The 26,111-nt window shown below is 43.3% G+C and overlaps 1 protein-coding gene across 1 annotated transcript in view; it reads right to left on the bottom strand.

Annotated features, from left to right (window-relative positions):
• Positions 1–26,111, bottom strand: part of mslnb (mesothelin b) — a 53,513-nt gene that overhangs the window by 12,125 nt on the left and 15,277 nt on the right. Inside the window, exons 35-77 of the mRNA XM_080881199.1 lie at positions 25,374–25,520; positions 25,049–25,260; positions 24,843–24,946; positions 24,479–24,597; positions 24,210–24,365; positions 23,757–23,971; positions 23,588–23,673; positions 23,113–23,249; positions 22,905–23,030; positions 22,637–22,827; positions 22,463–22,557; positions 12,290–12,417; positions 12,042–12,169; positions 11,839–11,956; positions 11,188–11,406; positions 10,919–11,089; positions 10,645–10,794; positions 10,485–10,549; positions 10,186–10,315; positions 9,698–9,777; positions 9,487–9,616; positions 9,150–9,340; positions 8,922–9,012; positions 8,685–8,808; positions 8,403–8,590; positions 7,964–8,125; positions 7,742–7,878; positions 6,860–7,002; positions 6,680–6,774; positions 5,790–6,432; positions 5,317–5,344; positions 5,133–5,217; positions 4,895–5,041; positions 4,570–4,781; positions 4,364–4,467; positions 4,000–4,118; positions 3,731–3,886; positions 3,278–3,492; positions 3,109–3,194; positions 2,634–2,770; positions 2,426–2,551; positions 2,158–2,348; positions 1,984–2,078 (exon numbers count right to left, since the gene is read on the bottom strand). Of these exons, the coding sequence (XP_080737325.1) occupies positions 1,984–2,078; positions 2,158–2,348; positions 2,426–2,551; positions 2,634–2,770; positions 3,109–3,194; positions 3,278–3,492; positions 3,731–3,886; positions 4,000–4,118; positions 4,364–4,467; positions 4,570–4,781; positions 4,895–5,041; positions 5,133–5,217; positions 5,317–5,344; positions 5,790–6,432; positions 6,680–6,774; positions 6,860–7,002; positions 7,742–7,878; positions 7,964–8,125; positions 8,403–8,590; positions 8,685–8,808; positions 8,922–9,012; positions 9,150–9,340; positions 9,487–9,616; positions 9,698–9,777; positions 10,186–10,315; positions 10,485–10,549; positions 10,645–10,794; positions 10,919–11,089; positions 11,188–11,406; positions 11,839–11,956; positions 12,042–12,169; positions 12,290–12,417; positions 22,463–22,557; positions 22,637–22,827; positions 22,905–23,030; positions 23,113–23,249; positions 23,588–23,673; positions 23,757–23,971; positions 24,210–24,365; positions 24,479–24,597; positions 24,843–24,946; positions 25,049–25,260; positions 25,374–25,520 (6,382 nt within the window). The remainder of the gene's footprint in view (positions 1–1,983; positions 2,079–2,157; positions 2,349–2,425; positions 2,552–2,633; positions 2,771–3,108; positions 3,195–3,277; positions 3,493–3,730; positions 3,887–3,999; positions 4,119–4,363; positions 4,468–4,569; positions 4,782–4,894; positions 5,042–5,132; positions 5,218–5,316; positions 5,345–5,789; positions 6,433–6,679; positions 6,775–6,859; positions 7,003–7,741; positions 7,879–7,963; positions 8,126–8,402; positions 8,591–8,684; positions 8,809–8,921; positions 9,013–9,149; positions 9,341–9,486; positions 9,617–9,697; positions 9,778–10,185; positions 10,316–10,484; positions 10,550–10,644; positions 10,795–10,918; positions 11,090–11,187; positions 11,407–11,838; positions 11,957–12,041; positions 12,170–12,289; positions 12,418–22,462; positions 22,558–22,636; positions 22,828–22,904; positions 23,031–23,112; positions 23,250–23,587; positions 23,674–23,756; positions 23,972–24,209; positions 24,366–24,478; positions 24,598–24,842; positions 24,947–25,048; positions 25,261–25,373; positions 25,521–26,111) is intronic.

Here is a 26,111-nt window from a genome sequence, read left to right as displayed (position 1 = left end):
TGAAAATCGACAGTGCCCCTTATAACCCCATGTGCCTTATGTATGAATTCTGGTTGTGTTTACTGACCTCAAAACGATTTTATGTGGTACATGGCGCTCGAAAATCTGTGAAATGTTTTAGTACAACTTTGCTAAGCTACGAACCCGCACCGCTTGATGGATTGTTGGAGCATTACGGCTATCGTAGGCAGGAGCCTCGCGGAGTGATATGTACTGTGCTTCAACATAATATTACCGTATTGTGTGTGTATAACCTCTTTTTAAGTTTTGTGGATATTATACATGGTTATGCTGAGGATATGTCGGCCAATTTGTACTGGAAATGCCTTTTGGTTAAACTGTCAGCAAGGAATTTGCATTTGCACTGTTAAATTTTTATATAACTTTAATGCTCATAAAAAACAGCTGCTTGTTTAAGTGAAAATACGTTGATTTGTTTTTTTGCACGAATAAAGTCGTGGACTTATAAAGTATTTTGTCAAGTGTCAATTATATCGTCAGTTATATTGTTATCGCAAATTTTCAAATGTATATCGTGATAAATATTTTTGATCATATCGCCCTGCTCTACAATCTATAATCATTTTACTCCAGCGTAGCGTTTTTTTAATTGCTGTGAATTCTTGAAGTCAAATGTAAAAAGTAAGCAATAAAAAATGATGACCATAACAAACTGTTACTACAGTAGCTGGCAGGTTTTACTGGAATTAACATTGTGATCCAACAGTTTGCCGATTGGTCTAAATATAAGCAAATCGAAAATAAGATGTCCTTATGGTTTATTTAAAATTGAAAAATATTACAGCAGGACAAAGTTATAAAAGACAAAGTCTTTGAACCTTATTAAGAATGATGACGGGGACAAGCATCAGTGAAAGATTGATGCTGTCTTGCTTTTAACGTATTTATACTGTATGTGTACTCTATTGCCATTTTGTACTACCACTGTTCTACCTACTAAACTGTCTAAAGTCTTTCATCTTTAATAAAATGATCAACGTTCTGCTCTACCAGGTGTAACAATTGAGTTTAACATCCAGGCATCCATGAAAACAGAATTTATGACATTTAACGGAGTTAGAAGTTAGCAGGAAGTTAGCTCGCTAGCTTCTATCTAAATACAATATAGCATGTCCTGACTGCGGGGTTTTGGAAACAAATTAAAACGTACAGCTCTGTTATCACTTCCAACATAAATGAAGACAGAAAACTAAACAGCAGGGACGTTTGTAGGGTTACTGAAGTAACCCACACTATGTAACCCGCTATGTTAGCATAATATAAACAAGCTAACTTTTTTCCACTCAATAAAAGTTAACGTGAGTGTTCTCGGTGGTCAGTAACAAATGTAATCGCATGGCAGGATGCTGTAAAAGGACCAAACTTCAGCCAGGAGAACAACTGAGATAATCCATCCACAATACGAGGTTAGTCATTCGTATACTGCTGCATGGGCTGGGCTGTAGTTACATCCTAAGGTTTTAAAAACTGAGCTTAAATAAATGATTAGTGGTAATAAAAGCCGAGGGAGGTCAACAGGGATCACTGACTGTTTTAGGAGATTTTTGAGATTAAATAGAAGAAAATACAAAACATTAAACAAGTTAACAACACAAAAGCCATATTAAACTCAGACTACTTTAGGCCCGGAAGTAGGATTCATCACGTCATTACTTAACGACCGGATACCTTTTCTCTACTGTTACACAAAGATGAGTATTAGGTATATACAGATATATCCAAAGCACAGCAATCTATGGTGCTGCAAAATGAAGGGAAACTGAAAAAAATTGCAATTACCTGAATTTTGTGTACAACTAAATTTTCCTTTTAATTTAAATTGTGCTCAGGCAGTTGTGCTTTTAGGTGACATGTGGTTGCTGTTCAGTTTCATGTAGAATATCATTTGATCAATGTCTTTTTCCCCCCACTTGAATTAGCATCCCACTTGATCCTTGACCCTGGCATTCTTGAAAGACTTACGTGAGCCGACGTAAAGGTAAGTCCTGATGGTGTTGTACACGTCTCCCCTCACAAAGTCAGCAGTAGTGTAGTTGTATACCCCAAGGACTGAGACACTGAAACACAACAAATTTAAATCAGAACACAAAACAAAAAAACATATAAAGCAGGATTTAGTGCTGTAGTAAAACACACAGTTTTTGGAAGGCCAGGCAGGAGGTGCTGTTTATGACACTGGGACTGATCAGGCTCTTTGTGAGGAAGGGCAAGTAGTTCTTGAGGCGTTGGTCAAACCAAGCATCCACCTCCAACGTTTGGGTGCTGCTGAGGGCCATGGGCCAGACGCAGGGCAGGATGGAGCGCCTCACCGCTTCCGGCAGAGACTCCTGGAGGCAATGCACAGATTAATGTGTTTAATCATTGCATTGTGTTTGCATTTCTGCTTGTGCCTTGGGCTACGTACAGTTTCTAGAAACTGTGGTGTCTGGCTGTAGCTGTTGAAGAGCATGCAGAGCTGTGCGTTGTTGTCGACAACATTAGGACGTCGTAGATAATCCCCAAGCTCCGATGGAGGGATGGAATTTATGATCTAGAAGATTAGAAGACATAAATTAAGACATTCCCCTCTTGCTTTATCATATTTACTCCTGATATCTTTCAAGTCAACACACCAGACTCATTCTGTCAGGAGGCATGAGCGACAGGAAGGCGGTGAGGTTGGGAAACTGGAAACCCATGAAAGATTGCTCCAGGAAACCATAGAAACTGGTGTTGTAGCTGTCACTGTAGCAGCGGAGAGGTGTTGGACCTAGAGGAAAAGGTGGAGACACAAACTAGGTTATAATATTGGAACTTTGCCTCATGCTTTGTTAAGCCATCTGGAATAAAATAAATAAATAAAGTTTTACTTGTTGTTGTATTCACATAAAATGTGACAAACATACATGTTTAATGAAAAAATAACAAGAGCGAGCATAGGAGAAAACTCAATGTCTGACTCCTCTCTCACTTTCACAAGGCTGGCAGCCATTATGTTAAGAAATGTGAATGGGCTACTCGCTTACAGGAATGTTACAGCCCAATTTCATAAAGCATCCAACAAAAAAAATTAAAGCTGAGTTTACTGGTTTCCTGGGTTAGCTTTACCTCCGAGGGTCTGGAGGATTTGATCATAGATTTTCTGCTGTGTGTCTGTGCTGAGCGTTGAGATAGTCATGTTCAGGTTCAGTACACTGAAACAAAAAAATGCAAAGGTTTATTTCCAGTCAGATTGCTTAAATACTTCCATATATGGTGCTTGAAGCTTTGTGCTCACCCCAGCTGCTCAATGCTGCAGCTCCGTCCTGCCAGTATTCCGAAGTAAGGTGCAACTTGTCCTGGTGAAAGTTGTACCAGCAGAGGTGGCAGCCGGGAGGTAAGCCACACCTCTACGTCCGCATCACTCATCGAAGGAAGGGAGAGGTTTGCACGATCAAACACAACTTGCAACATGGCTGACCTCACGACTGAAGGCAATGCGTCTTCAGGAGCCTGTAGAAAAAACCAAAAGTAATAATCATGTTTTTTAGATGTAACAGGTGTAACAGGACCTTCTTCAACTTCTGTGTGAGAAGACTAACCAGAAAAATGTTAGAGTTTACCATCATTGCAAACATAAACACAAAACGTATGAATGTTTTACATGTGATGAACAGATAAACTCAGCTTGACTTGACCTCTAGTATCAACAAAACACACCAGGTGACTTTATAACATGATGTATGCTCACCAGGAGAACAGATGAGAAATCATCAAAGAAGGCAGCCAGAGACTGGTCAGGCACATATTTCATCACCATGTTGACTTGCTCAGAAGTTGTGAGCTGTCCAGGTGTTGTGGACACCTCGGCTAGCTGTCTGACCGTGAGCTGTGACAAGGCTTCCATCTGCATATGCAAACACACATGTTGTCAGTGACAGTTGTGGTTATCACAGAGGGAAACCCCACCCCACAAGAAAACAGATGTAAAGACAGAAAATGCAGTGCATCATAACGCACCGCTGAGAAGTTGGAGTAGATCGTCTGAATGTCCTGGAACGTCGCAAGATAGGCAAAACCTCCCATGTTCACCTGCAGCCATTGTGCACTGGTGGCAATGCCTGAGCTGCAGGCGGGGTCTGAACCACAAACACACACAGAGGAAATTCAGCTTTATTGTGCTGAAGGAAAAGCATCTATCATACATTGTTATGTCACTTTGCAATACACGTGACCACCCTGGATTACTGTATTCCTGAATCCCACCAATTCTATCAACATGTGTGAATGTTGGATTAATTCAGATGTGACGTGAACAATACATAGACTGTAACTGTTAATAGGCTGCCATTGATTGTTACTGGGCTGTAATACAGCAGTGTACCTGTGCTGTTGTTCCTGGTCAGGAAAACCTTAATGAAGTGCGTGTAGACAGACACCTGCCTGGCAAACGTCAATTGTGGCCGGAGTTGACTCAAAATCTGCTGACTGAATTGAAATTGGGATTAGGTTAATTAAAAAATGGCAGGCTTTTGGTATACCAAGAAAGGCAGTCACATTTGATGTAATTTTATGGTCTTAATTTCTTACATGGCCTGGTAGGAGCTGCAAGTAAGTTCCCTTGTGGCCATATATGAAAGGAAGTCAGGTGAAACAGCTGGCAGAAATGGGAGAAGGCGGCGGCCAAACCACGTCTGGATGAAGGTTAGATTATTGAGGGTGGCCGTGTTGACAGTATCTATTCGGAGTTCTTGTATGGTGTCCAGAATCACGGACACTGCTGGGTTGTTGGCGTCCAGAGTCTATAACAAAGATCAAAATGTGATGTAACTACTGACTTTTCTTATCTTTCAACAACAGACGGTTTGCAGAAGGTTCTTCTCGTCTTACAAAATATTGTGTAATGCTTTCATACCGTGTTGACGAGCAGATCCAGAGCCTGGTCCAGGACCTGAGAGGTTTCGGAGAGGACAAGTTTCCAGACAGATTTGGACCCACTCGAGCTGGAGTAGCGGTTGCACTTCAGTATCATTGCCAGCTGTTCTGCTGTTATTGTTGACAGCTGCGTGACGACAGAGAACAGTTTAGACTCCACAGTGAAAGTGAAAACGAGCTGAATCACAGACGGCTGTTGACTTATGTGACGCTCTTACCGAGGCACAAGCCAGTTGCTCAACGGCCAAGTCACAGAGGTTTCCGCTCGTCTGTGCACTGGTGAGTTGGAGCTGAACTGCTGTTCTGTGGTTTCAAAATAAAACATGTGATTGGTACTTTGTTGACATCTGGGACAACGTTGCATAAAAAGTAAACTCTCCAACAGGTTCGTGTAAATCCTACCTGTTCAAACCGATACAGATATCTGTTGCTGTACCACAAAAAAAAGAGAGAAAAAAAGTTATAAATTGACAAAAAATTACATTTTATGCATCAACACAGCAGGATATGAGATTTCATGCTGCCATCATTAATCACACTGCAGATCTCGCAAGTAAAAACCAAGTTCCCTTTCACCACCAATGTGTTTTTTGTTTTGTTTTGTTTTTCTTGTCAGTGCTTCTGATGTAAGATGATCTCTACATACTCGTAACAAAACAGCAGGATATGAGACAAAATGTTAAAATGAGCAATTAAAAGATTGAATCTGCAGCAGAAGGTCCACCGCTAGCTTAACATTTCATGTTTTCCTGCTTTATTTCGGCCTCCCTTACTTCTTGTGCTCTCGATTAACACTTGGGCCCTGCTTGGGTACTGCTGCTTTATCTGAGGTGTCTTTGAATATTTTACCCCATGCTACCTTTTGTAATACTTACGCGTGGTGCTGCTGGATCCAGTTGTTGAAGTTGTCCCCAATGATGTCAATGAAGTTGCCCCTGATGTGGTTGATGAATTTGGCCCCGATGTTATCGATGAAGTTGCCCCTGATGTTGTTGATGAATTTGGCCCCGATGTTATCGTTGAAGTTGCCCCTGATGTTGTTGATGAATTTGGCCCCGATGTTATCGATGAAGTTGCCCCTGATGTTGTTGATGAATTTGGCCCCGATGTTATCGTTGAAGTTGCCCCTGATGTTGTTGATGAATTTGGCCCCGATGTTATCGATGAAGTTGCCCCTGATGTTGTTGATGAATTTGGCCCCGATGTTATCGTTGAAGTTGCCCCTGATGTGGTTGATGAATTTGGCCCTGATGTTATCGATGAAGTTGCCCCTGATGTTGTTGATGAATTTGGCCCCGATGTTATCGATGAAGTTGCCCCTGATGTTGTTGATGATGTGTCTGATGTAGTGGTGGTGGTGGGGCTAACCTTGCCTCCTGTAAGCCCCACTCCCAGACCATTAAGATCGGACTGAAACTGTGAACTGATCCAGGTTTGCACCACTGTCACATTTTCATACGACTTCAAAAGTGGGAGGTTGGTGCCAAGAAGACCTTTAACATCACTAACAGTCAGGTTCTATGGAGAACAGAGCAGACACATTTTATCCTATGAGCAAATAAACACACTTACTTTATTCTTTGACAGAACCAAAAAACAATTTAGTTTTACAACTTATCAGCCCCATCTAATGGTTTGAGTGAAGTAAATAAATTGAGGAACTATGATGCAAGACCCCCACCCCAAAATAAATAAAAAAAATAAAAACCTTTTTTCAAAATTAGTCTAAAATTCAGAATTCAAAGTGCAGACATGCAGCACTGACCTGTATAACACTCTCAAGCAGCCCAGTGAAGATCGGGACGTCCATACTGATATTGGCAGACACTAAATCTTGGATAAACCTAAGATCTGCACCCGCTGCAAGAATGGAAAAAAATTAATGGTACGTTAACTTTCAGCTGTTTAAATGATGCTTTTTTTGAATGCGGGTCTGTTTGCTTACGTAGGTAAGATTGTATGAGCTGGTAACTGGAAGTGGAGATAGTGATTGAGTGTTTGTCTGGGATAAATGCTTCATATGTGAGGGAAAACAGTTCTTGCTTTTTCTCAGTGGTGCAGCTGGATATGTCCAGAGCATCGGCGTTCCTGCAGGAGATAAAACACACAGGAATGGTGTGTTGAGTTTATGGAATTCATATAACATTATTTATCATTAAATCAGACTTTTTTTTCTAGTTATCTAAATAATAATTTAAAGATTTATGTGGGTTCACCTGCCTTTGTAAGTACAGGATCCCTGACAGACCTTTAGCCAACATGTTCTTGTACCTTCCAGATATTACCTGTGTTAGGTTTAATGTACGTGTTGTAGGTTGCCATTTAAAAACCTACACAATGCCATTTAGAAAGCTAGAATGCTTCTGCTTGCTATCTAGGTAACCTACGCATATGACTACGTGCATGACATTGATAAAGGGAACAAGCAGCCTTGAGAAGAACAGATTCTACCAACAACAATCTGGGAGAGCTGCACTCCCATCATATAACCACACACAATGTATAATCACGCTTGCACAACACAATCACACTTTGTAACCAGTTATAGTAATTTCTCATAGGTAATACAGCAACAAGCTCTATGAATATTCATGTGTGTAACCAATAAAAACAACCTACAGGGGGAAAGCAAGTTGAAGTGGGTTGGAGACAATTGCTTCCCTGTCGCGAGTGAAAATTTGAGCTCCGTGTGACCTTGTTCCTGAGTGAGTTTCTGTTTATCCAGCAGTATTAGGGGTAAAACTCTGAGAACCTGCTGCTAATGTGATGTAAAAATAACCTCCAAACACACACACACTCATGCACAGTCACAGCTCTGACGCCTTACTTGATGCTTTCAACCGAAATGTTCCTGATAACAACATCATCCAGGGCGCACAGGTTTGGTCCTCCAATGGCGTTGAGCTCCACACTGCCGAGACTGTTCCCCTTTACACTCAGATACTTGGAGATGATGGCTTTGGCCTTGATGAGGAGAACCAAGCATCGGTGTGAAGACACAAGCATGTAAAGTAAGCTCACGTTCAGATTTTTTCTTCTGTTTGCTCACCAGAACCGGGTCCCACGGCCCGTTTGAAGCATCCATCAAAGAAGCGAGTGTGTCGATCTGAATAATAGTCCACATGTTGATGTCTTCCATTGTGGCACTACGGGACATTGCTCCTAAGATCTGAACCTGATCTTCTGGGATGATGCCGCTGGCACTGTAAGCCTATAAAAAAGTCAGAAGATATTTAGACTCAAATTTAGATAGCAAAAGCTTAAATAATAGAAGTTGTCAGCGTTGCAGACTTTGCATGCCCTCCCTGTGTCTGTGCTGGTTCTCATGCTTCGTTCCAAAGTCCAAAAACATGCACGGGGTTTGGTCGAATACTGATTTTAAACTGACCGTAGGTCAGAATGTGTGTTATGTTTTTCTGAATGCTTCCTAACCTGCCTCTAAATCTATGCCAGCTGGGATAGGCTCCAGGAGTTTTTTTGCCACTTACCTCTCGCAACTTGCTGAGAACAATCTTTGTGTAGTTCTGCTCCTGCACCTGGTTAACGAGGGCATCCAAGTTGTCTTTGACAATGGTGGAATTGAGGCAGCTGGTGAACTGATTTATATCATAGTTTAAGGGGAATATTAGATTAACGAGAGTCACACGGTTTATGAATCCCAAAGTGCAGTCAGTGGCTGAAACACAGAAAGAGAAACAATTTTTGGTTAAACAGTAAATTCTCTCTGGATTCTAATACATGGACCAAGCAGTTGACAGAAAGAAACCAACCTGTAGATTCCTCATTAGGAATGGACATCCTTATTGCGCTCTTCAGCTCCCCGATCTTCTGACTGTCCACGTTGTTTTCCTTGAGAACACCCAGGAAGTACCTCAAGTAGTTGTTCTTTGTTTTCTGCTCACAAGAACAAAGGGAAAGAAGGAAATGCGCATAAAGAACAAGGTTAACAGCAAAAAACAGAAACCAAAATCAAAAAATGTAAATGTTTGCGGTCATGTATTACTCACAGTGTTGAAGTGATCATAGAAGGTTGAAGACATATACAGCGGCAGCATCCCGAGGTCTTTCAGAGTTTGCTCAGTCCACACTGAAGGAGCTCTGGTTATCACGAAAACAGAACGGTGATTATTATTATGAAGGACAGAAAGGGCCAAATGTAAAAATGTAAATCTGCTGACAAGGAAACAAACAAACAGGAATGAAAATCTGCCACAGCGGTGAAGCGTTTTGCGTACCCATATCTTGTGTTGCCATTAGTCATTTGAGCCTGAACAGCAGCTGCTTGAGCAGAAGTGAGGCTGGGGCAGCTTTTGAGATTTTCCAAGATGGATGAATCTGAGTTTAGGATGTAGGACGCATCCAGGATGCAGCACATGTTTCCCAATACTGATATTTCATCTTTAGTTAAGCTTGTGTTTGTTATGCCCTTTGAAAATAAAAGAAACAGAAATTCATTTCAACTCAAAACATTAAACAAAACCTTATTGTGATGACAGTTATTTCCATTTCATGCAATTATTAATACATCTAATCTTTAGAGCTCAAGAAGTGATGTGTGGTTCGAGGACTCACCAAGCAGCTCTTTGCGTTTTCAAACAGGGCAGTGCGCTTGTAGCTGAGCGCTGCAGAGAAGACAGAGAAGTCTGCATTTCCCAACTCTGTGAAATAGGCCCTGCAGCTGGCCTGCGGCACCAGTGAGTAACTGCAAGAGGAAACACAAGTGTGACAAGCTGTAGCATCCACCATTCAGCTTTAATTCAGAACAAACAGACAGGATTCTTACTCATAATACAGCAGCACATCTGGAGGGTAGAGGTTGAAGTTGGCAGCATCGTCTTTAATATAAGTGTACATGCAGGTCAGCTGTTGATTAAAAAAAAAAGGCAAAATAATTAGCACCTTGTATCGTCCCCGTTTATGACGGAGAACATGTGTAAGAAAGCTCCATGACTTGTTGGATGGTAACGCATTTTTGTAATTTGCCTTCTCCACCAAAGCTGGAAGTCTGCACTTTAATCCACTGTGGTGGTGTGCAGCTGCAACATGCAAAAATTGCATCTTTGTTCAAACATTTATTACCCTAACTCTATGTGCCAGAGTTATATACGGTGTAATCTATATAACCCGATTCACAGGGTATGTATATATTGTTTTAAGTGTGTTTTAAACAATTGTTAGTTTCTCCTTTGATGTCCAATATGTTCACTTTTTAATATTTGAGCAGATATGAAGGAGATTTTAAATATCCCATAAATGCCTTGAACACTGTACCTGAGACTCCACTAGTTTAACCTTCCTGCTGCCTGACCTCCGACAGGCTTTGATCAGGTTCTTGACTTGCTCATTGCCAATGTTCCTCACTCCAGTGCATGTGAACCCTTGAAGCACAGAGGATGACAAACTACACACACACACACACACACACACACACACACACACACACACACACACACACACACACACACACACACACACACACACACACACACACACACTGTTAGCTCTACTCAAACCCATTTGCAGGTTGTTTTGATTGATTTGATTGATCTCCCAGACTGATTTGAACTCACTTGTTTGGACCTCCCAGCTGTGCAGAGGCGCTCTCTGTAGCTACCGACTCAAAGAACAATTCAGCCTAACAAAACAAACAAACAAACAAAAAGAGTCTGTAATAACAGGCATGTAGCACAACACGACAATAAAAACTAAGCTGAGGGTTTCATCTTCTACCTGCTGCGGTTTCCATTCCTTTCTGTTGAGTATGGTTATAACGTCGTTGCTACTGGAGAAGCCCACCAGCAGGGATCGAGGGATCTCAGTGGCCAGGTCATTGGGAACGTTCTGGATCACTTGCACGCTGCTGGTGTTCACTGATATGATCTGAGAGAAGATGGAAGCATTGTGAGTTAACTCTCTGTGGAAAGCTTTCTATCTTTATCCAAAGCAGCTGATGGAAGTGTGCAGTTCAAATCATGCTCAAGTTATAACAGAAAACCTGTCATACCTGACTGACAAAGACCTGCTGGATGATCTGAGGACCAGAAAGGAGGTTTGCCACCAGTGAAGGAGTTTGGGAGGCACTTATCAGCTGATTACCAGAGATGCTCAAGAACACTCTGGAAGGTACACCAATGATGAGAGTGCCCAGACTTATCAGCAATGATGAGCTGTTGATCTGGTGGAAAGGATGGAAGCAGCACACGCATAAGTGAACATGACCACAAAGATGACTTTGATTTTTCTAAAGTCAGGATTCAGTCTAAAATCTGCTACCTGTATGATGCCCGAAGACAGCAGAGACTGGATGATGGTCATGGCCTGGCCTTCGCTCCAGCCCGTCACAGTGGAGAGAGTGCCGATGGAGTTTATTAAGTCCTGGGGTTTGATTGAGCTGATCTGATTCAGCGACATGCCAGTGCTTTGGCTGCCGAGGGCAGAAATGACTGTGGAGTCAATGTTCTGACCAAAGTTACCTGCCAAAGCAGCTGTGACCTTCACATGTGTGAGAAAAACTTTGTCAGTAGAGTCAAATTTATGTCTACAGTGTAAATATTCTGGGGAACAAAACTTTATCAAGTTAATAAAAGGAGAGCTTAGTGCTCTTTTATTCATCTTTCCATTTCACCCTTCTTAAAATCACGTACCGCCAGAACAAAGAGCTCTACACCACTCTAAATAATAAACACCAGATTCAAAACAGGAGCCTGCAAGTGAAACTAAACCCAATTTTATGTGGGTGACAAATTTAAGGAAATAATAAACTACTTTTTACCAAAATACCAGGCAAGATGCTGAATCTCTGAAAGATTGAAATCTTATAACATTCATGTCTAGTTGACCTTACCTATCCTGTATTGAATGTAGTTAGGTTTTTGCAGCAGACTGCACAAATAGCTGTTTTTCTTTTCTTTAAATGTTTCTTACTTGTGGGTCCAGGTTCGTACAGAGAACTGTGAGATTCTGCAGAACTATCAAAGTGTTGCTTGGACTCAGTTGGGTAAATGCTGGACCAGGAGCGACACACCGAAACAAGATAGGAAGGCTGCAAAGAAGGTTAAACAACACTTACAGAAAAATGCAGGATTTGTGGCTGGAGAACGCAACATATTGTATAGATTTAAACTCACAGTAAGGGGTTGAAGTTGCTGTCCTGTTGATACAAAAGGGTGGTGTAGTACTCTGTGAGGTTTGCAGGTAAGACAGAGGTGTTGAAAAGAGCGATGTTCTGAAGGTTCACTGTGAAGACCTGAATGACCTGCAAGGAGGGGAGAAAAGCACGTCTGTAGGTCATGAAATTATCAACTGTTTTTTTGCTGCATTTGAATCCAAGTAGAAAAGCGTCAGTTCAAAATTTCCACCAATGTTGATTATTTACCGACTCAGATCCAAATGTCACAACATCGTCCAGAGTGAGGAAAGAGACGAAAGACCCGATGTACTGAGCAAACCAAGCTGTGGAATTCAGTTGTGAGTCGCTGGGGAAGTAACACTTTGGATTTGAGGCTAGAAAAAAAAGATGTGAACAATAAACACTAATGATAAAGATCAGAATAAATAAAAATATAATCTATAGTAATTTTACTCCAGCATAGCCTTTTTTAAATTGCTGTAAATTCTCGAAGTCAAATCTAGAAAGTAAGTAATAAAAAATGCTGCCCATAACAAACTGTTACTACAGTAGCTGGCAGATTTTACTGGAATAAACAATGTTATCCAACAGTCTGCCGATTGGTCTAAATATAAGCAAATATAATTTCCTTAAAGTTAAAGCAATCATTAACTGTCCTGTTTTTTTAGTTATTTAAAATCCAAAAATGTTAAATCAAGACAAAGTTACAAAAGGCAAAATCTTTGTGTCATGGTCCAGAGTCTGTGACTCCGTGTTTATGTTTAAGTTTATTATTATTCTGTGGTTTTGTTTATTCTGGGTTTTTGTACTCTCCTTTCATTTCATGTTCCTGTGTTCTGTGTCCCCCAGTCTGTGTTAAGTTTGTGTGTTGTGTTCAGTCTTTGTGTTTCCTGTTTTATTTTGAAGGTTCGTGTCTTTTAACCAAGATGGCGCGGCCACGTCCAGACGCCTTCCTGACCGCTCCGCTCCGACTATCCACTTTTCTTGTTTTTTACTTATTTTTTGCTCTGGTTTACATCCCAAAATCCTCTAGTCTTATAGTATACGACAGCGGATCACTTGTAAACATCGGTGACAAGGTTGCACATCTAATCTTGGACACTTTTAAACCCGACCCTTCCTGGCTGCCAGAGATTCTACGCGGCGCGGAGAACAACAAAGGACGGGCCGCTCATCTGAGGCGTAGAACAAAGAAGCGCCGGGGGAAACGCGCTGGTATTAGGAACAGACTGAGACAGCAGGCGCATCGCGCACCACTGCCCAGTATCCTACTGGCCAATGTACAATCCATGGAGAACAAGCTTGATGACCTAAGAGCAAGGGTCACCTTCCAACGTGACATGAGGGACTGCAACATTCTGTGCTTCACGGAGACATGGCTGACCCCCACCGTGCCGGACCAGGCCGTAACTCCGTCGGATTCATTGTTTGTGCTCCGCGCGGACAGAACAGCAGAGTCGAACAAAACCAAAGGTGGAGGAGTGTGTTTCATGGTAAACAGAAAGTGGTGTGATGCCAGGAGCATTTCTACGCTTTCCAGCGGCTGCTCGCCACATCTGGAGTTCCTGAGCATTAAGTGCCGCCCTTTCTATCTGCCCCGTGAGTTCACCTCGGTCATCGCCACGGTGGTCTACATCCCACCCCAAGCGGATATAGGTATGGCTTTGTCCGAATTACATGATGTGCTGAGTTCGCTTCAAAACAAGGACCCGGGCGCAGCCCTCATTGTAGCAGGAGACTTTAACAAAGCGAACCTCAGACAAGTCATGCCAAACTTTTACCAGCATGTCTCGTGTCCAACGAGGGGGGATCGAATTTTGGATCACTGCTACACGCCATACAAGCAGGGCTACAAAGCTGTAGCCCTGCTTCCCAAACCAGAAACCATGGATGGACAGATCGATCCGCACTGCAGTAAACGCCAGGACCGCCTCCTACAACGCGGGTCTCGCCACTGGCGATATGAGCGCCTACAAAGCGGCCTCATACGGCGTGCGGCGCGCAGTGAGAGATGCCAAATGCCGGTACCGGGAGTACCGCTTCCACCAGGGCGAAACACGGAGTATGTGGCACGGACTACGCACCATTACGGACTACAAAGCCAGGGACACTGCGCCGATCAATGCCGACTCTGCATTCACCAATCAGCTGAATCAGTTCTATGCCCGTTTTGAGGTTAGCCAGGCGGCTAATGCTATCTACCGCCTGACTACCAAGGACAGTGACGTCATCAGCGAGAGACCGGTGACCAGCATCGCGGAGCATGACGTCCGAGCGGCATTGAAGAGTGAACACAAGGAAAGCGGCGGGGCCAGACGGCATCACCGGCCGTCTGCTGCGCTGCTGTGCTGACCAGCTAGCAGGTGTGTTCACTTATATTTTCAACAAGTCCCTGGCGAAGTCTGTGGTCCCCACATGCTTCAAAAGATCCACCATCATCCCTGTGCCCAAGAACAGCAAACCCTCATCCCTGAACGATTACCGGCCAGTTGCACTGACCTCGGTAGTAATGAAGGTGTTTGAGAGGCTGCTGAAGAACATCATCTCCTCCTCCATCCCAGACACCACAGATCCGCTGCAGTTCGCCTACAGATCCAACAGATCCACAGAGGATGCCATCGCCCACGTCCTACACACCACTCTCAGCCACGTGGACAAGAAACAGGGTAACTATGTGCGAATGCTGTTTGTTGATTACAGTTCAGCGTTTAACACAATAGTGCCCTGCAGACTGTTCCCAAAAGGATGAGGGATCTGGGACTTAACAGCCGTCTGTGTGCATGGGTGTTGGACTTCCTCACTGGCAGAACTCAGGTGGTGAGGGTGGGTAGATGCGTCTCTAACAGCATCACCATCAACACAGGAGCACCTCAGGGATGTGTCCTCTCGCCACTGCTCTACTCCCTCTACACTTCAGACTGTGTGGCCACCCATGGCTCCAACACCATTGTGAAGTTTGCTGACGACACAGTGGTGTTGGGTGCCATCTCCAACAACGATGAAGCAGCCTACATGGACGAAGTGAAGAATCTGGCATTATGGTGCCAGGACAACCACCTCCAGCTGAATGTCGGCAAGACCAAGGAGCTGGTGGTGGACTTCAGAAGGAGTCAGCACAGAGACTACAAGCCCATTATCATCAATGGAGCTCCAGTGGAGAGGGTGCAGTCCTTCAAGTATCTTGGTGTCCACATCTCCTCAGACCTGACATGGTCTGCCTACATTCAGGTCCAGACCAAAAAGGCTAGGCAGCGCCTGTATCACCTACGACAACTGAGGAAGTTCAGGGTCTCTCCAAAGATCCTCAGGATTTTCTATACAGGCGCTGTGGAGAGCATCCTCACACAGAACATGACATCGTGGTTTGGGAACAGCTGTGTGAAGGACCAAAAAGCTCTCCAGAGAGTGATCTGTACTGTCATGGTCCGTCGTCCTGTGTCTGTGGAATGCGTGATGCTCGGGTAGCCACACCCCCGGGCCGGGCCAACACCGACACACCTGCTCTCCATCGCGGTGATTACATGAAGAGCTACTTAACCCGGCACTGACGGATGCTCCACGCCAGTCTGTTAATCACCTCACAGTGGTAACTAGACTTCCACGAAAGCGTGCATTCACTTCTGGTTGGAACTGTGTTTAATCCGTCTACTTGTGTCCAGGTTTCGACCCGGCGTTCGGCGTCTGCCACCTGCCTGTCATCCGGCTCAACTGGATCATTTGGTGCATCATCTTGCCCATTCGCTATCTCCATGGACTTCCTGCTCACGGACTGCCACACTTCCCTCCCGAGCTCCCACGGTCCCGCTCTATCGTAAGCCCCCTACTCTAACTCAGTCCTGATGTGTTTTCCCCGCTTCCCGGCTCCCTAGTAATCCTCTCCCCTTTCTATTGCAGCCTCCCACGGTCCCGATCCCGGCTTCCTTGTGTCCTTGTTTCCCTGGGTTTTTAGTTCCTTGTTTTGCTCCCTAGTTTTCCCGGGTCGCCTTTCGTTATTATAATAAAGTGTCTTTTCTGTTAGCGCTGAGTCTGCGTCTGGATCCTTTTGTGCACGCGCGCCGCGGCGCATGACAGGTACAGCAGAACGCTGCTGCAGGATTGCTCTCCCCCCGCTTCAGGACATCTACACCAGGAGATGCCGGACTAGAGCAGCGCAGATACTGAAGGACCCGTTCCAACTTCTGCAATCTGGTAGTGTGATAGATTGATTATTTGTTGAAGTCCATAATGGAGTAAAAAGTTGTGGTTAAAAGTTACCCAATATATTATTCAATTTATTTCAAATATGTAAATGTATAAACAAGGGTAAAAGAAGTCCCATTAAGAGACGTAATGTAACACAGGCTAAAATAGTTAAAAGAGTTCATGACTATGTTCAACCGGATAATAATCCTTAATGTGACTACAACCTGTGTAACATTCAATCTGTGATCTACTTGTCGAGCCTGGGGAATAATCCATGTGATTTAGTGATCGTGATTGATTAGTTATGCCTGCTGTTGCCGGAAGGGGGAGCTCTGGCCACGATGCCTCATTCGCAATGAAGCTGCTGAAAGAGAAGCATCGTGTCTGAGCGTCGTCATTGACTTATCCCCTTTTCAGGTAATAATTGTACAATTCTGCTGTTGGACTTTACAAATATGTATGTTGAGTTGTACTGACCGTGTTTCCAAATGTACCAAGAGGTTACTAGGAATACTTAGATGACCTGTGTTAACTGTGATGTTAGGATAAGCTATAAGCAGCAAGCTAAGCTAAGCGCTCTGTTGGTGGCTAGCATGAAGCATTATCGTGCCAGACTGTTAGGGTTGCCAACCGTCCCTTAAAAAACGGAATCGTCCCGTATTTAGAAACAAAAGTACACGTCCCGTATTGAGCTAATAAGGGACGCACTTTGTCCCGTAATACAGTGAGAATCAAAAGTAGTCTATAACTTTTAATGGAATTAACACTTTGTTTGAAAACATAATTCCCAGCCTCTCTCCTGCTTTGTGACCAATGAGCTGACAGCACACTTATGACAATTCGAGTATGACAAGTCAGATTACCGCTCATCTCATTGGTTGAGGAAAGGTCGCTTACGGAGAAAATACCGGAAGACAACCGATGACCACAACAACAAGCATGGCCAACAGGGAAACAAACGCCGACACTGCGGTGCAAGTCTCGGACGGCACACTGTGCGTCCATAAAATGAAGGTTATAACAGAAATTCTGTCGCTCGCTCTCTCTGTCTTTCACTCACACAGACACACCACCACATCAACTTTGCTAAATTGCTAATGAAAAACATGATCAGGCAGCTGTGATTGAGCAGCAGTGTAAATCCAACTATTTTCACGGTTGTTGTGGTCGTGATAATTTTGTGAGGCCACATCGAAAAGGCTCGGATGAGCTTTCCAAAGTTCTACAAGTTGTGCCTCCATCGCTTGTGTCCAGATCACACGCTGCACAGCTGTGCTGCAACGTCTTTTTCACCGACGTTTACGTGTTTGCGCGTGAGCAGCTGCGGTGACACCCTCACGAGCGATTGATGATCGGGAGCTGGTCGTGAGGTGTTAATCGCTTCTCGTTACCCCACGTATACTACACGACGCACGATGAAGGCCAAAATCGGGCTGATCACCAAATCGGTCGCACGACTCAAAAATCGGCTCAAAATGGGCCAAAAATCGCACAGTGTGAGCCCAGCATTAGAGCAGCAATGTTTGTTCGCTCAGAGAAAGAAAAGAAAAAAGGCTGCAAAAGTACAGGGAGGACTGGGAAAAGGAAAACACCTGGCTGGGAAAGTGCACTATAAAGCGCACTGCACTGTGTGCTGGCGCACTTTTTCCATAGGCATGCTTCTATTGGTGGGCACATGAAGAACATGAGGGGCATGAAAGCTCGGGGAACCCTTTACCAATTTTTTGTCCACCAGGCCACGGCAGAAGCAGATATGGTATGTAAACACTGGTTTGTTTTTTTTAAACCCTCTGGTTAAGGTTAATATGGGCATGTGCAGTGAATATCAGCGCTATGTGGCCAGAAGTGTAATAATATACCGTAATTGTCGGGCTATAAGCCGCTACTTTTTGCACAAGCTTTGAACCCTGCGGCTTTTAGTCAGGTGCGGCTTTTCTATAGATTGTCCATGATTTTTGTGATATCGTAAGACGATTTGTTTTTTTTGTTCCGCTGTTGTACGGCACTACGTTGCCTGGCGGAAGGATCGGGGTTCAAGAGTGGTATGTTGGTCACATGTCCATCCGCCAGGCAACATAGTGCCGTACAAGTAGCGCGAAAAAAAAACTTCAAAGTAGCCCTACGCGTTCAGCGGGAGTCGTGGATGACGAGCGGCGATAAACTTGCGAAAAGCAAGTTGTGCTCAACTCTACCGGTGGATTCTGACAGCGTGGAAAAGTGTGCAAACATCCACGATCACCAACGGATTTCGAAGGGCTGGACTGCTGCATGATGAAGAGGAGGACACCGCCACGGCCCTTCAGAGGGTGTTCGACTCCGACACTGACAATGACAATGAGGATTTCTTTGGTTTTGAAAGTGACAACGAAGGAAAGAAGCTGAGAGTGGATGACGAAACCATCCTGAGCCTGTTCGTTTCCGACACCGGAGAAGAGGACTTTGGTGGTTTTAGTGCGCAGGAAGATGGTGGTGAATGACTGACTTTTCTTCTTGTTAAAGCCGTGTCACTGCACCTGAGCCTAAAAGGTAGTCTGAATCTATTTTTCTGGTGTGCTGTTTTATTATTATATTTACATGCTTCCAGCTCCCGTTTTTGCTCGATGACAACTCGTACCTTTCCACTCCCCTTTTTCTCCCTCCTCGCGCTCACAGACCCATAACGTGTATGGCAGTCCATTCTCCCTGCAACACGGACTACACTGCCCACGATGCTACATTCTTTAGAGCTATGCTTGTAGCATTCTGCCTGTTAGCTTAGCACAACAACAACGAAAAGGCGCTCTCTCACCCAGGAAACACACAGTCGCAGAGAGAGAGAGAGAGAGAGCGTCGCCCTGTAACCATGGCAACCGTAACGCTGCCGCCTGGAACAAAAGAACGTAGCTGTCAAACAAAACCCAAACAGTCCTGACCTGCGACAAAATGAAACAGGAAAGTACTGCAGTGTAATCCATTTATTTCAACAAAGTAACTGTATTCTGAATACCACCTTTTTAAACGGTAACTGTAACGGAATACAGTTACTCATATTTTGTATTTTAAATACGTAACGGCGGTACATGTATTCCGTTACTCCCCAACACTGATGATAAGTCAATATTGAAACACCTGCGGCTTTTGGTCAGGTGCGGCTAATGTATGTACAAAACAGGATTTTCCCCTGATTTTAGCTTGTGCGGCTAATATTCAGATGCGCTTTGTAGTCCGGGAAATACGGTAATTTATTTTGTGTAATAAACAACTGCAAGGATAGATGATTACAACAAATTGATGACTAATACATAAAAGTAATACATAGATGAATAATGATGATGAGTTATGATGCGTAATCATGGGAACAAGTGGGTTTACAAACAGGAGCAGCTGATTAGCTTTAGAAAAGCTGAAATAATACCTCAACTGAAGCCAACTGTACTAAATGCACTAAATGTGCACTGTTACAAGAATATTTTTCTTTCTATTGCTTTCTATTAATTTATATAATTTTAAGTTAAGCAGGACAGAGTTCTTTTAAAGAAAGATTTACTTATATTCTCAAAAGTTAAGCATGACAGGCTTCTGTTTAAGAAAGAGACCTGTTTTACTGTGTTAATGTTGTCATTGTGAGCTAAAAATAAATGGCTAAATGATCATTTGTTTCCCATATGGTCATATCACAAAGAATATGCATCTGCTTAAATCAAGTTCAAGTCAAATGGTTAAAAAATAATTTCACACACAAAAAAAGAGCTACCACACTGGGAAGGGTGAAGACAACTGGGTTGCCCGGCCCTGGCCACGAGGTGTCCCTTATTTATTTTTCAGGGAGTTGGCAACCCTACAGACTGTGTATGAAACATACATTGTGTGCATTTTGCATTTGATCTGGACGAAGAACATGTTTATTTTGTATGAAGAGACAAATGCCTATTAGTGTTTTTATATGAATATTTTGTTTATTTTCTGTACATTTCAGTTTAATGGTCTAAGTTTGTTTATTGATTCATAAGCTGTTTTTGTAAATTCTTACATTCAATTTAATCCGTAACTTAAAGAAAAGGAAAGAAAACAGTCTTGAGATATATTGTCTTACAACTAACAGAGACTGTACATCGTTGTTAGGATGTTTAATACTTTTGTATGTATGTTTATATTTCTGAATCATTCGCAATGAAGCTGCTGAAAGAGAAGCATCGTGTCTGAGCGTCGTCATTGACTTATCCCCTTTTCAGCCCCTTTTCAGGGTGTAACAGTAGAAGGTTCCGCATCATCCGGGCAAGGACAGAGAGACTCAAGAGGAGCTTCTATCCCCAAGCCATCCGGGCCTTAAACACACACACCCTCCCTCTCACATAATCTATAATTGACTGAGACAGGACTCTCTTCCAAACACTCTAAACCCAGGCACAATGTACATTCCAAATTCCTTTAATTTTAAATATGGTTCGTCTGCGTTATTCCCCTCTGTCATTCCGTGCATCTTCCTCTGTCTGCCTGTGCATTCTCCCCGCGCTGTCCTCCCTGCTAGTTACCCTCACTCATGTTCAGGTTTTGTTGTTTAAGTTTTAGTTTTTCCCCAGTTTAGAGTGTTTTCAGTTCTGTTTCTTGCCACCCTTTCCTTTGTTTCGTACATCACTGTCACAATAAAGCTCGCTCACTTCAGAAGCCACCTGCAGTTTGGGTCCTTTTATGATTCAGACGTCTTGCCCTGGCAACCCGTGACACTTTGAACCTTATTAAGAACGATGACGGGGACAAGCATCAGTGAAAAATTGCTGCTGTCTTGCTTTTAATGTACTTATACTGTATGTGTACTATACTATGTGTATGTGAATAAAATAATTTTTTTTTTTTTAAAGAAAATGACTCTAAAGGAAAAGCAAGTCCTGAATAAAGGGTTGCTGACTGCAAAAAATGAAGATCTACTAGTGACAGCAAAGGAGCTAATTACTTTGTATGTGTATGGTCAACCCGTTCTCACTCCCAAAGCGTAACATTTTACGCTAGGTGACAAATCGTCACCATATTACGTTTTCGGCTACCCACCACGTTCCTAAATGACGACCTCGGAAAAAGAGGAAATATGAGAACCGTCTGGACTGAACCTACACATGTTCGCTCTTTTTCTTCAAATCGCTTAGAAACACGCTATTTAACATCATTAAAGACCTGGTTAAGGTCAGGAATAAGGTTATGGTCAGGGCTAGGGATAAGGTTAGGTTTAGGGCTGGAATACAGGTCTGGAACGTCTACTACCGCGGGAGCGTCATTGCACTGGATTCCAGCCATAACCCGCCGCGTACCATAAGAACGCCGAAGGTCTCCTTTCGCGTTCCTCAGGAACGCCGCGGGACGTGACAAAACGTCCACATGTTACGCCTCGGGAGTGAGAACGCTCTGGTATGGTTGTCTGAGCTCTTTGTTATCATGTTAATGCTTTGCTTCTTTCTCGGGTATTAATGTAGCAAGGCAGAGAGTGACAACGTTGGCTAATATCAGCAAACCTTAAGAGATATACTGTATCCTCATAATTCACATTACTGAGTGTATTGACTTTGTTCTACTGTTACACACAGTTGAGTATTAGATATATACAGATATATCCAAAGCACAACAATCTGCTGCAAAATGAAGGGAAACTGAAAAATTGCAATTCCCTGAATTTTGTATTGTTGGAATTAAATAATGTGCAGTGCCTCAATAATGCTATGCTTTTTTAATAATAAGTGTTATAAAGTTATATAATGTATTTTAAGCGGACACAGCCCTGAAAAATAAAGGCATGAGACCAGGTGTCCTTGGGAGTAGAAAGCTGCAGACTCTCGCTCATGTTTGCCTGTAGATAAGAGGGGACCATCTCTAGTGGAAAGTTACTGAGACACTGTTGTTTAGACTAGAATGAGAGAGCTTCTATAATAAAACTGTTAGGGGCACAGCAGCATTTTGGGATCGGCAGCGTGTCATGCAGGATGCATCTCCCTTCTAGAAGTAATAAAGTATTAAATGGTCTACTGAGCAGTGTTTCGTCTTCCATCGGATGCCTCTGAGGAATCAAAAGAACTCGGTGAAGTGTTGTTATTAACAGTGTACAACTAAATTTTCCTTTTAATTTAAATTGTGCTCAGGCAGTTGTGCTTTTAGGTGACATGTGGTTGCTGTTCAGTTTCATGTAGAATATCATTTGATCAATGTCTTTTTCCCCCCACTTGAATTAGCATCCCACTTGATCCTTGACCCTGGCATTCTTGAGAGACTTACTTGAGCCGACGTAAAGGTAAGTCCTGATGGTGTTGTACACGTCTCCCCTCACAAAGTCAGCAGTAGTGTAGTTGTATACCCCAAGGACTGAGACACTGAAACACAACAAATTTAAATCAGAACACAAAACAAAAAAACATATAAAGCAGGATTTAGTGCTGTAGTAAAACACACAGTTTTTGGAAGGCCAGGCAGGAGGTGCTGTTTATGACACTGGGACTGATCAGGCTCTTTGTGAGGAAGGGCAAGTAGTTCTTGAGGCGTTGGTCAAACCAAGCATCCACCTCCAACGTTTGGGTGCTGCTGAGGGCCATGGGCCAGACGCAGGGCAGGATGGAGCGCCTCACCGCTTCCGGCAGAGACTCCTGGAGGCAATGCACAGATTAATGTGTTTAATCATTGCATTGTGTTTGCATTTCTGCTTGTGCCTTGGGCTACGTACAGTTTCTAGAAACTGTGGTGTCTGGCTGTAGCTGTTGAAGAGCATGCAGAGCTGTGCGTTGTTGTCGACAACATTAGGACGTCGTAGATAATCCCCAAGCTCCGATGGAGGGATGGAATTTATGATCTAGAAGATTAGAAGACATAAATTAAGACATTCCCCTCTTGCTTTATCATATTTACTCCTGATATCTTTCAAGTCAACACACCAGACTCATTCTGTCAGGAGGCATGAGCGACAGGAAGGCGGTGAGGTTGGGAAACTGGAAACCCATGAAAGATTGCTCCAGGAAACCATAGAAACTGGTGTTGTAGCTGTCACTGTAGCAGCGGAGAGGTGTTGGACCTAGAGGAAAAGGTGGAGACACAAACTAGGTTATAATATTGGAACTTTGCCTCATGCTTTGTTAAGCCATCTGGAATAAAATAAATAAATAAAGTTTTACTTGTTGTTGTATTCACATAAAATGTGACAAACATACATGTTTAATGAAAAAATAACAAGAGCGAGCATAGGAGAAAACTCAATGTCTGACTCCTCTCTCACTTTCACAAGGCTGGCAGCCATTATGTTAAGAAATGTGAATGGGCTACTCGCTTACAGGAATGTTACAGCCCAATTTCATAAAGCATCCAACAAAAAAAATTAAAGCTGAGTTTCCTGGTTTCCTGGGTTAGCTTTACCTCCGAGGGTCTGGAGGATTTGATCATAGATTTTCTGCTGTGTGTCTGTGCTGAGCGTTGAGATAGTCATGTTCAGGTTCAGTACACTGAAACAAAAAAATGCAAAGGTTTATTTCCAGTCAGATTGCTTAAATACTTCCATATATGGTGCTTGAAGCTTTGTGCTCACCCCAGCTGCTCAATGCTGCAGCTCCGTCCTGCCAGTATTCCGAAGTAAGGTGCAACTTGTCCTGGTGAAAGTTGTACCAGCAGAGGTGGCAGCCGGGAGGTAAGCCACACCTCTATGTCCGCATCACTCATCGAAGGAAGGGAGAGGTTTGCACGATCAAACACAACTTGCAACATGGCTGACCTCACGACTGAAGGCAATGCGTCTTCAGGAGCCTGTAGAAAAAACCAAAAGTAATAATCATGTTTTTTAGATGTAACAGGTGTAACAGGACCTTCTTCAACTTCTGTGTGAGAAGACTAACCAGAAAAATGTTAGAGTTTACCATCATTGCAAACATAAACACAAAACGTATGAATGTTTTACATGTGATGAACAGATAAACTCAGCTTGACTTGACCTCTAGTATCAACAAAACACACCAGGTGACTTTATAACATGATGTATGCTCACCAGGAGAACAGATGAGAAATCATCAAAGAAGGCAGCCAGAGACTGGTCAGGCACATATTTCATCACCATGTTGACTTGCTCAGAAGTTGTGAGCTGTCCAGGTGTTGTGGACACCTCGGCTAGCTGTCTGACCGTGAGCTGTGACAGGGCTTCCATCTGCATATGCAAACACACATGTTGTCAGTGACAGTTGTGGTTATCACAGAGGGAAACCCCACCCCACAAGAAAACAGATGTAAAGACAGAAAATGCAGTGCATCATAACGCACCGCTGAGAAGTTGGAGTAGATCGTCTGAATGTCCTGGAACGTCGCAAGATAGGCAAAACCTCCCATGTTCACCTGCAGCCATTGTGCACTGGTGGCAATGCCTGAGCTGCAGGCGGGGTCTGAACCACAAACACACACAGAGGAAATTCAGCTTTATTGTGCTGAAGGAAAAGCATCTATCATACATTGTTATGTCACTTTGCAATACACGTGACCACCCTGGATTACTGTATTCCTGAATCCCACCAATTCTATCAACATGTGTGAATGTTGGATTAATTCAGATGTGACGTGAACAATACATAGACTGTAACTGTTAATAGGCTGCCATTGATTGTTACTGGGCTGTAATACAGCAGTGTACCTGTGCTGTTGTTCCTGGTCAGGAAAACCTTAATGAAGTGCGTGTAGACAGACACCTGCCTGGCAAACGTCAATTGTGGCCGGAGTTGACTCAAAATCTGCTGACTGAATTGAAATTGGGATTAGATTAATTAAAAAATGGCAGGCTTTTGGTATACCAAGAAAGGCAGTCACATTTGATGTAATTTGTATGGTCTAATTTCTTACATGGCCTGGTAGGAGCTGCAGGTCAGGTTCTTTGTGGAGATACATGAAAGGAAGTCAGGTGAAACAGCTGGCAGAAATGGGAGAAGGCGGCGGCCAAACCACGTCTGGATGAAGGTTAGATTATTGAGGGTGGCCGTGTTGACAGTATCTATTCGGAGTTCTTGTATGGTGTCCAGAATCACGGACACTGCTGGGTTGTTGGCGTCCAGAGTCTATAACAAAGATCAAAATGTGATGTAACTACTGACTTTTCTTATCTTTCAACAACAGACGGTTTGCAGAAGGTTCTTCTCGTCTTACAAAATATTGTGTAATGCTTTCATACCGTGTTGACGAGCAGATCCAGAGCCTGGTCCAGGACCTGAGAGGTTTCGGAGAGGACAAGTTTCCAGACAGATTTGGACCCACTCGAGCTGGAGGAGCGGTTGCACTTCAGTATCATTGCCAGCTGTTCTGCTGTTATTGTTGACAGCTGCGTGACGACAGAGAACAGTTTAGACTCCACAGTGAAAGTGAAAACGAGCTGAATCACAGACGGCTGTTGACTTATGTGACGCTTTTTTTTTTTTTTGCTTGGTCAGGCCTCTTCCGGGGCAAAGGGGCCCTCGGGCCTCCGGCCTCTGGGCCTGCGGCTCGGTTCACTCACACTCAAACCTTTTGAATACAAGCACGCTGATCCACTAAGGTGTCCACGCGGGTGTCCACTGTTCATAGACATAGACTACACCTTTATTGGCTGCTACTTCCAAGCACATTTTGCGCTGTCGGTCCTGCTTGCTACACAACAACATTCAATATTTAGTATTTACTGCTGTTTACACTTAGCTAGATTAACGTGACGGTGTTGTGTTTAGTATGTTGCTCTGGTTTTTTGCTTGTTTTCTCTTCTTTTTCTCTCAACAGGTGATCCAGGAGATTTTTTTTCTCTTCTTTCTCTTTTTAAGTGCCCTTCCTCACTGTCCCTCTTCCCTTCTGTTTTTCTTTTCCTTCATCTTTCTTTCTCCCTTTTCTATCCCTCAGTCATGTCTGTCTCGTCTGTAACAACTGAAAATAAAATAAAATA

Source organism: Rhamphochromis sp. 'chilingali' (genome assembly GCF_963969265.1).
Source record: "Rhamphochromis sp. 'chilingali' genome assembly, chromosome: 4".
Lineage (NCBI taxonomy): Eukaryota > Metazoa > Chordata > Actinopteri > Cichliformes > Cichlidae > Rhamphochromis > Rhamphochromis sp. 'chilingali'.
The sequence above is the reverse complement of the archived record's forward strand: the minus strand, read 5'-3'. Positions and strand labels throughout refer to the sequence as shown.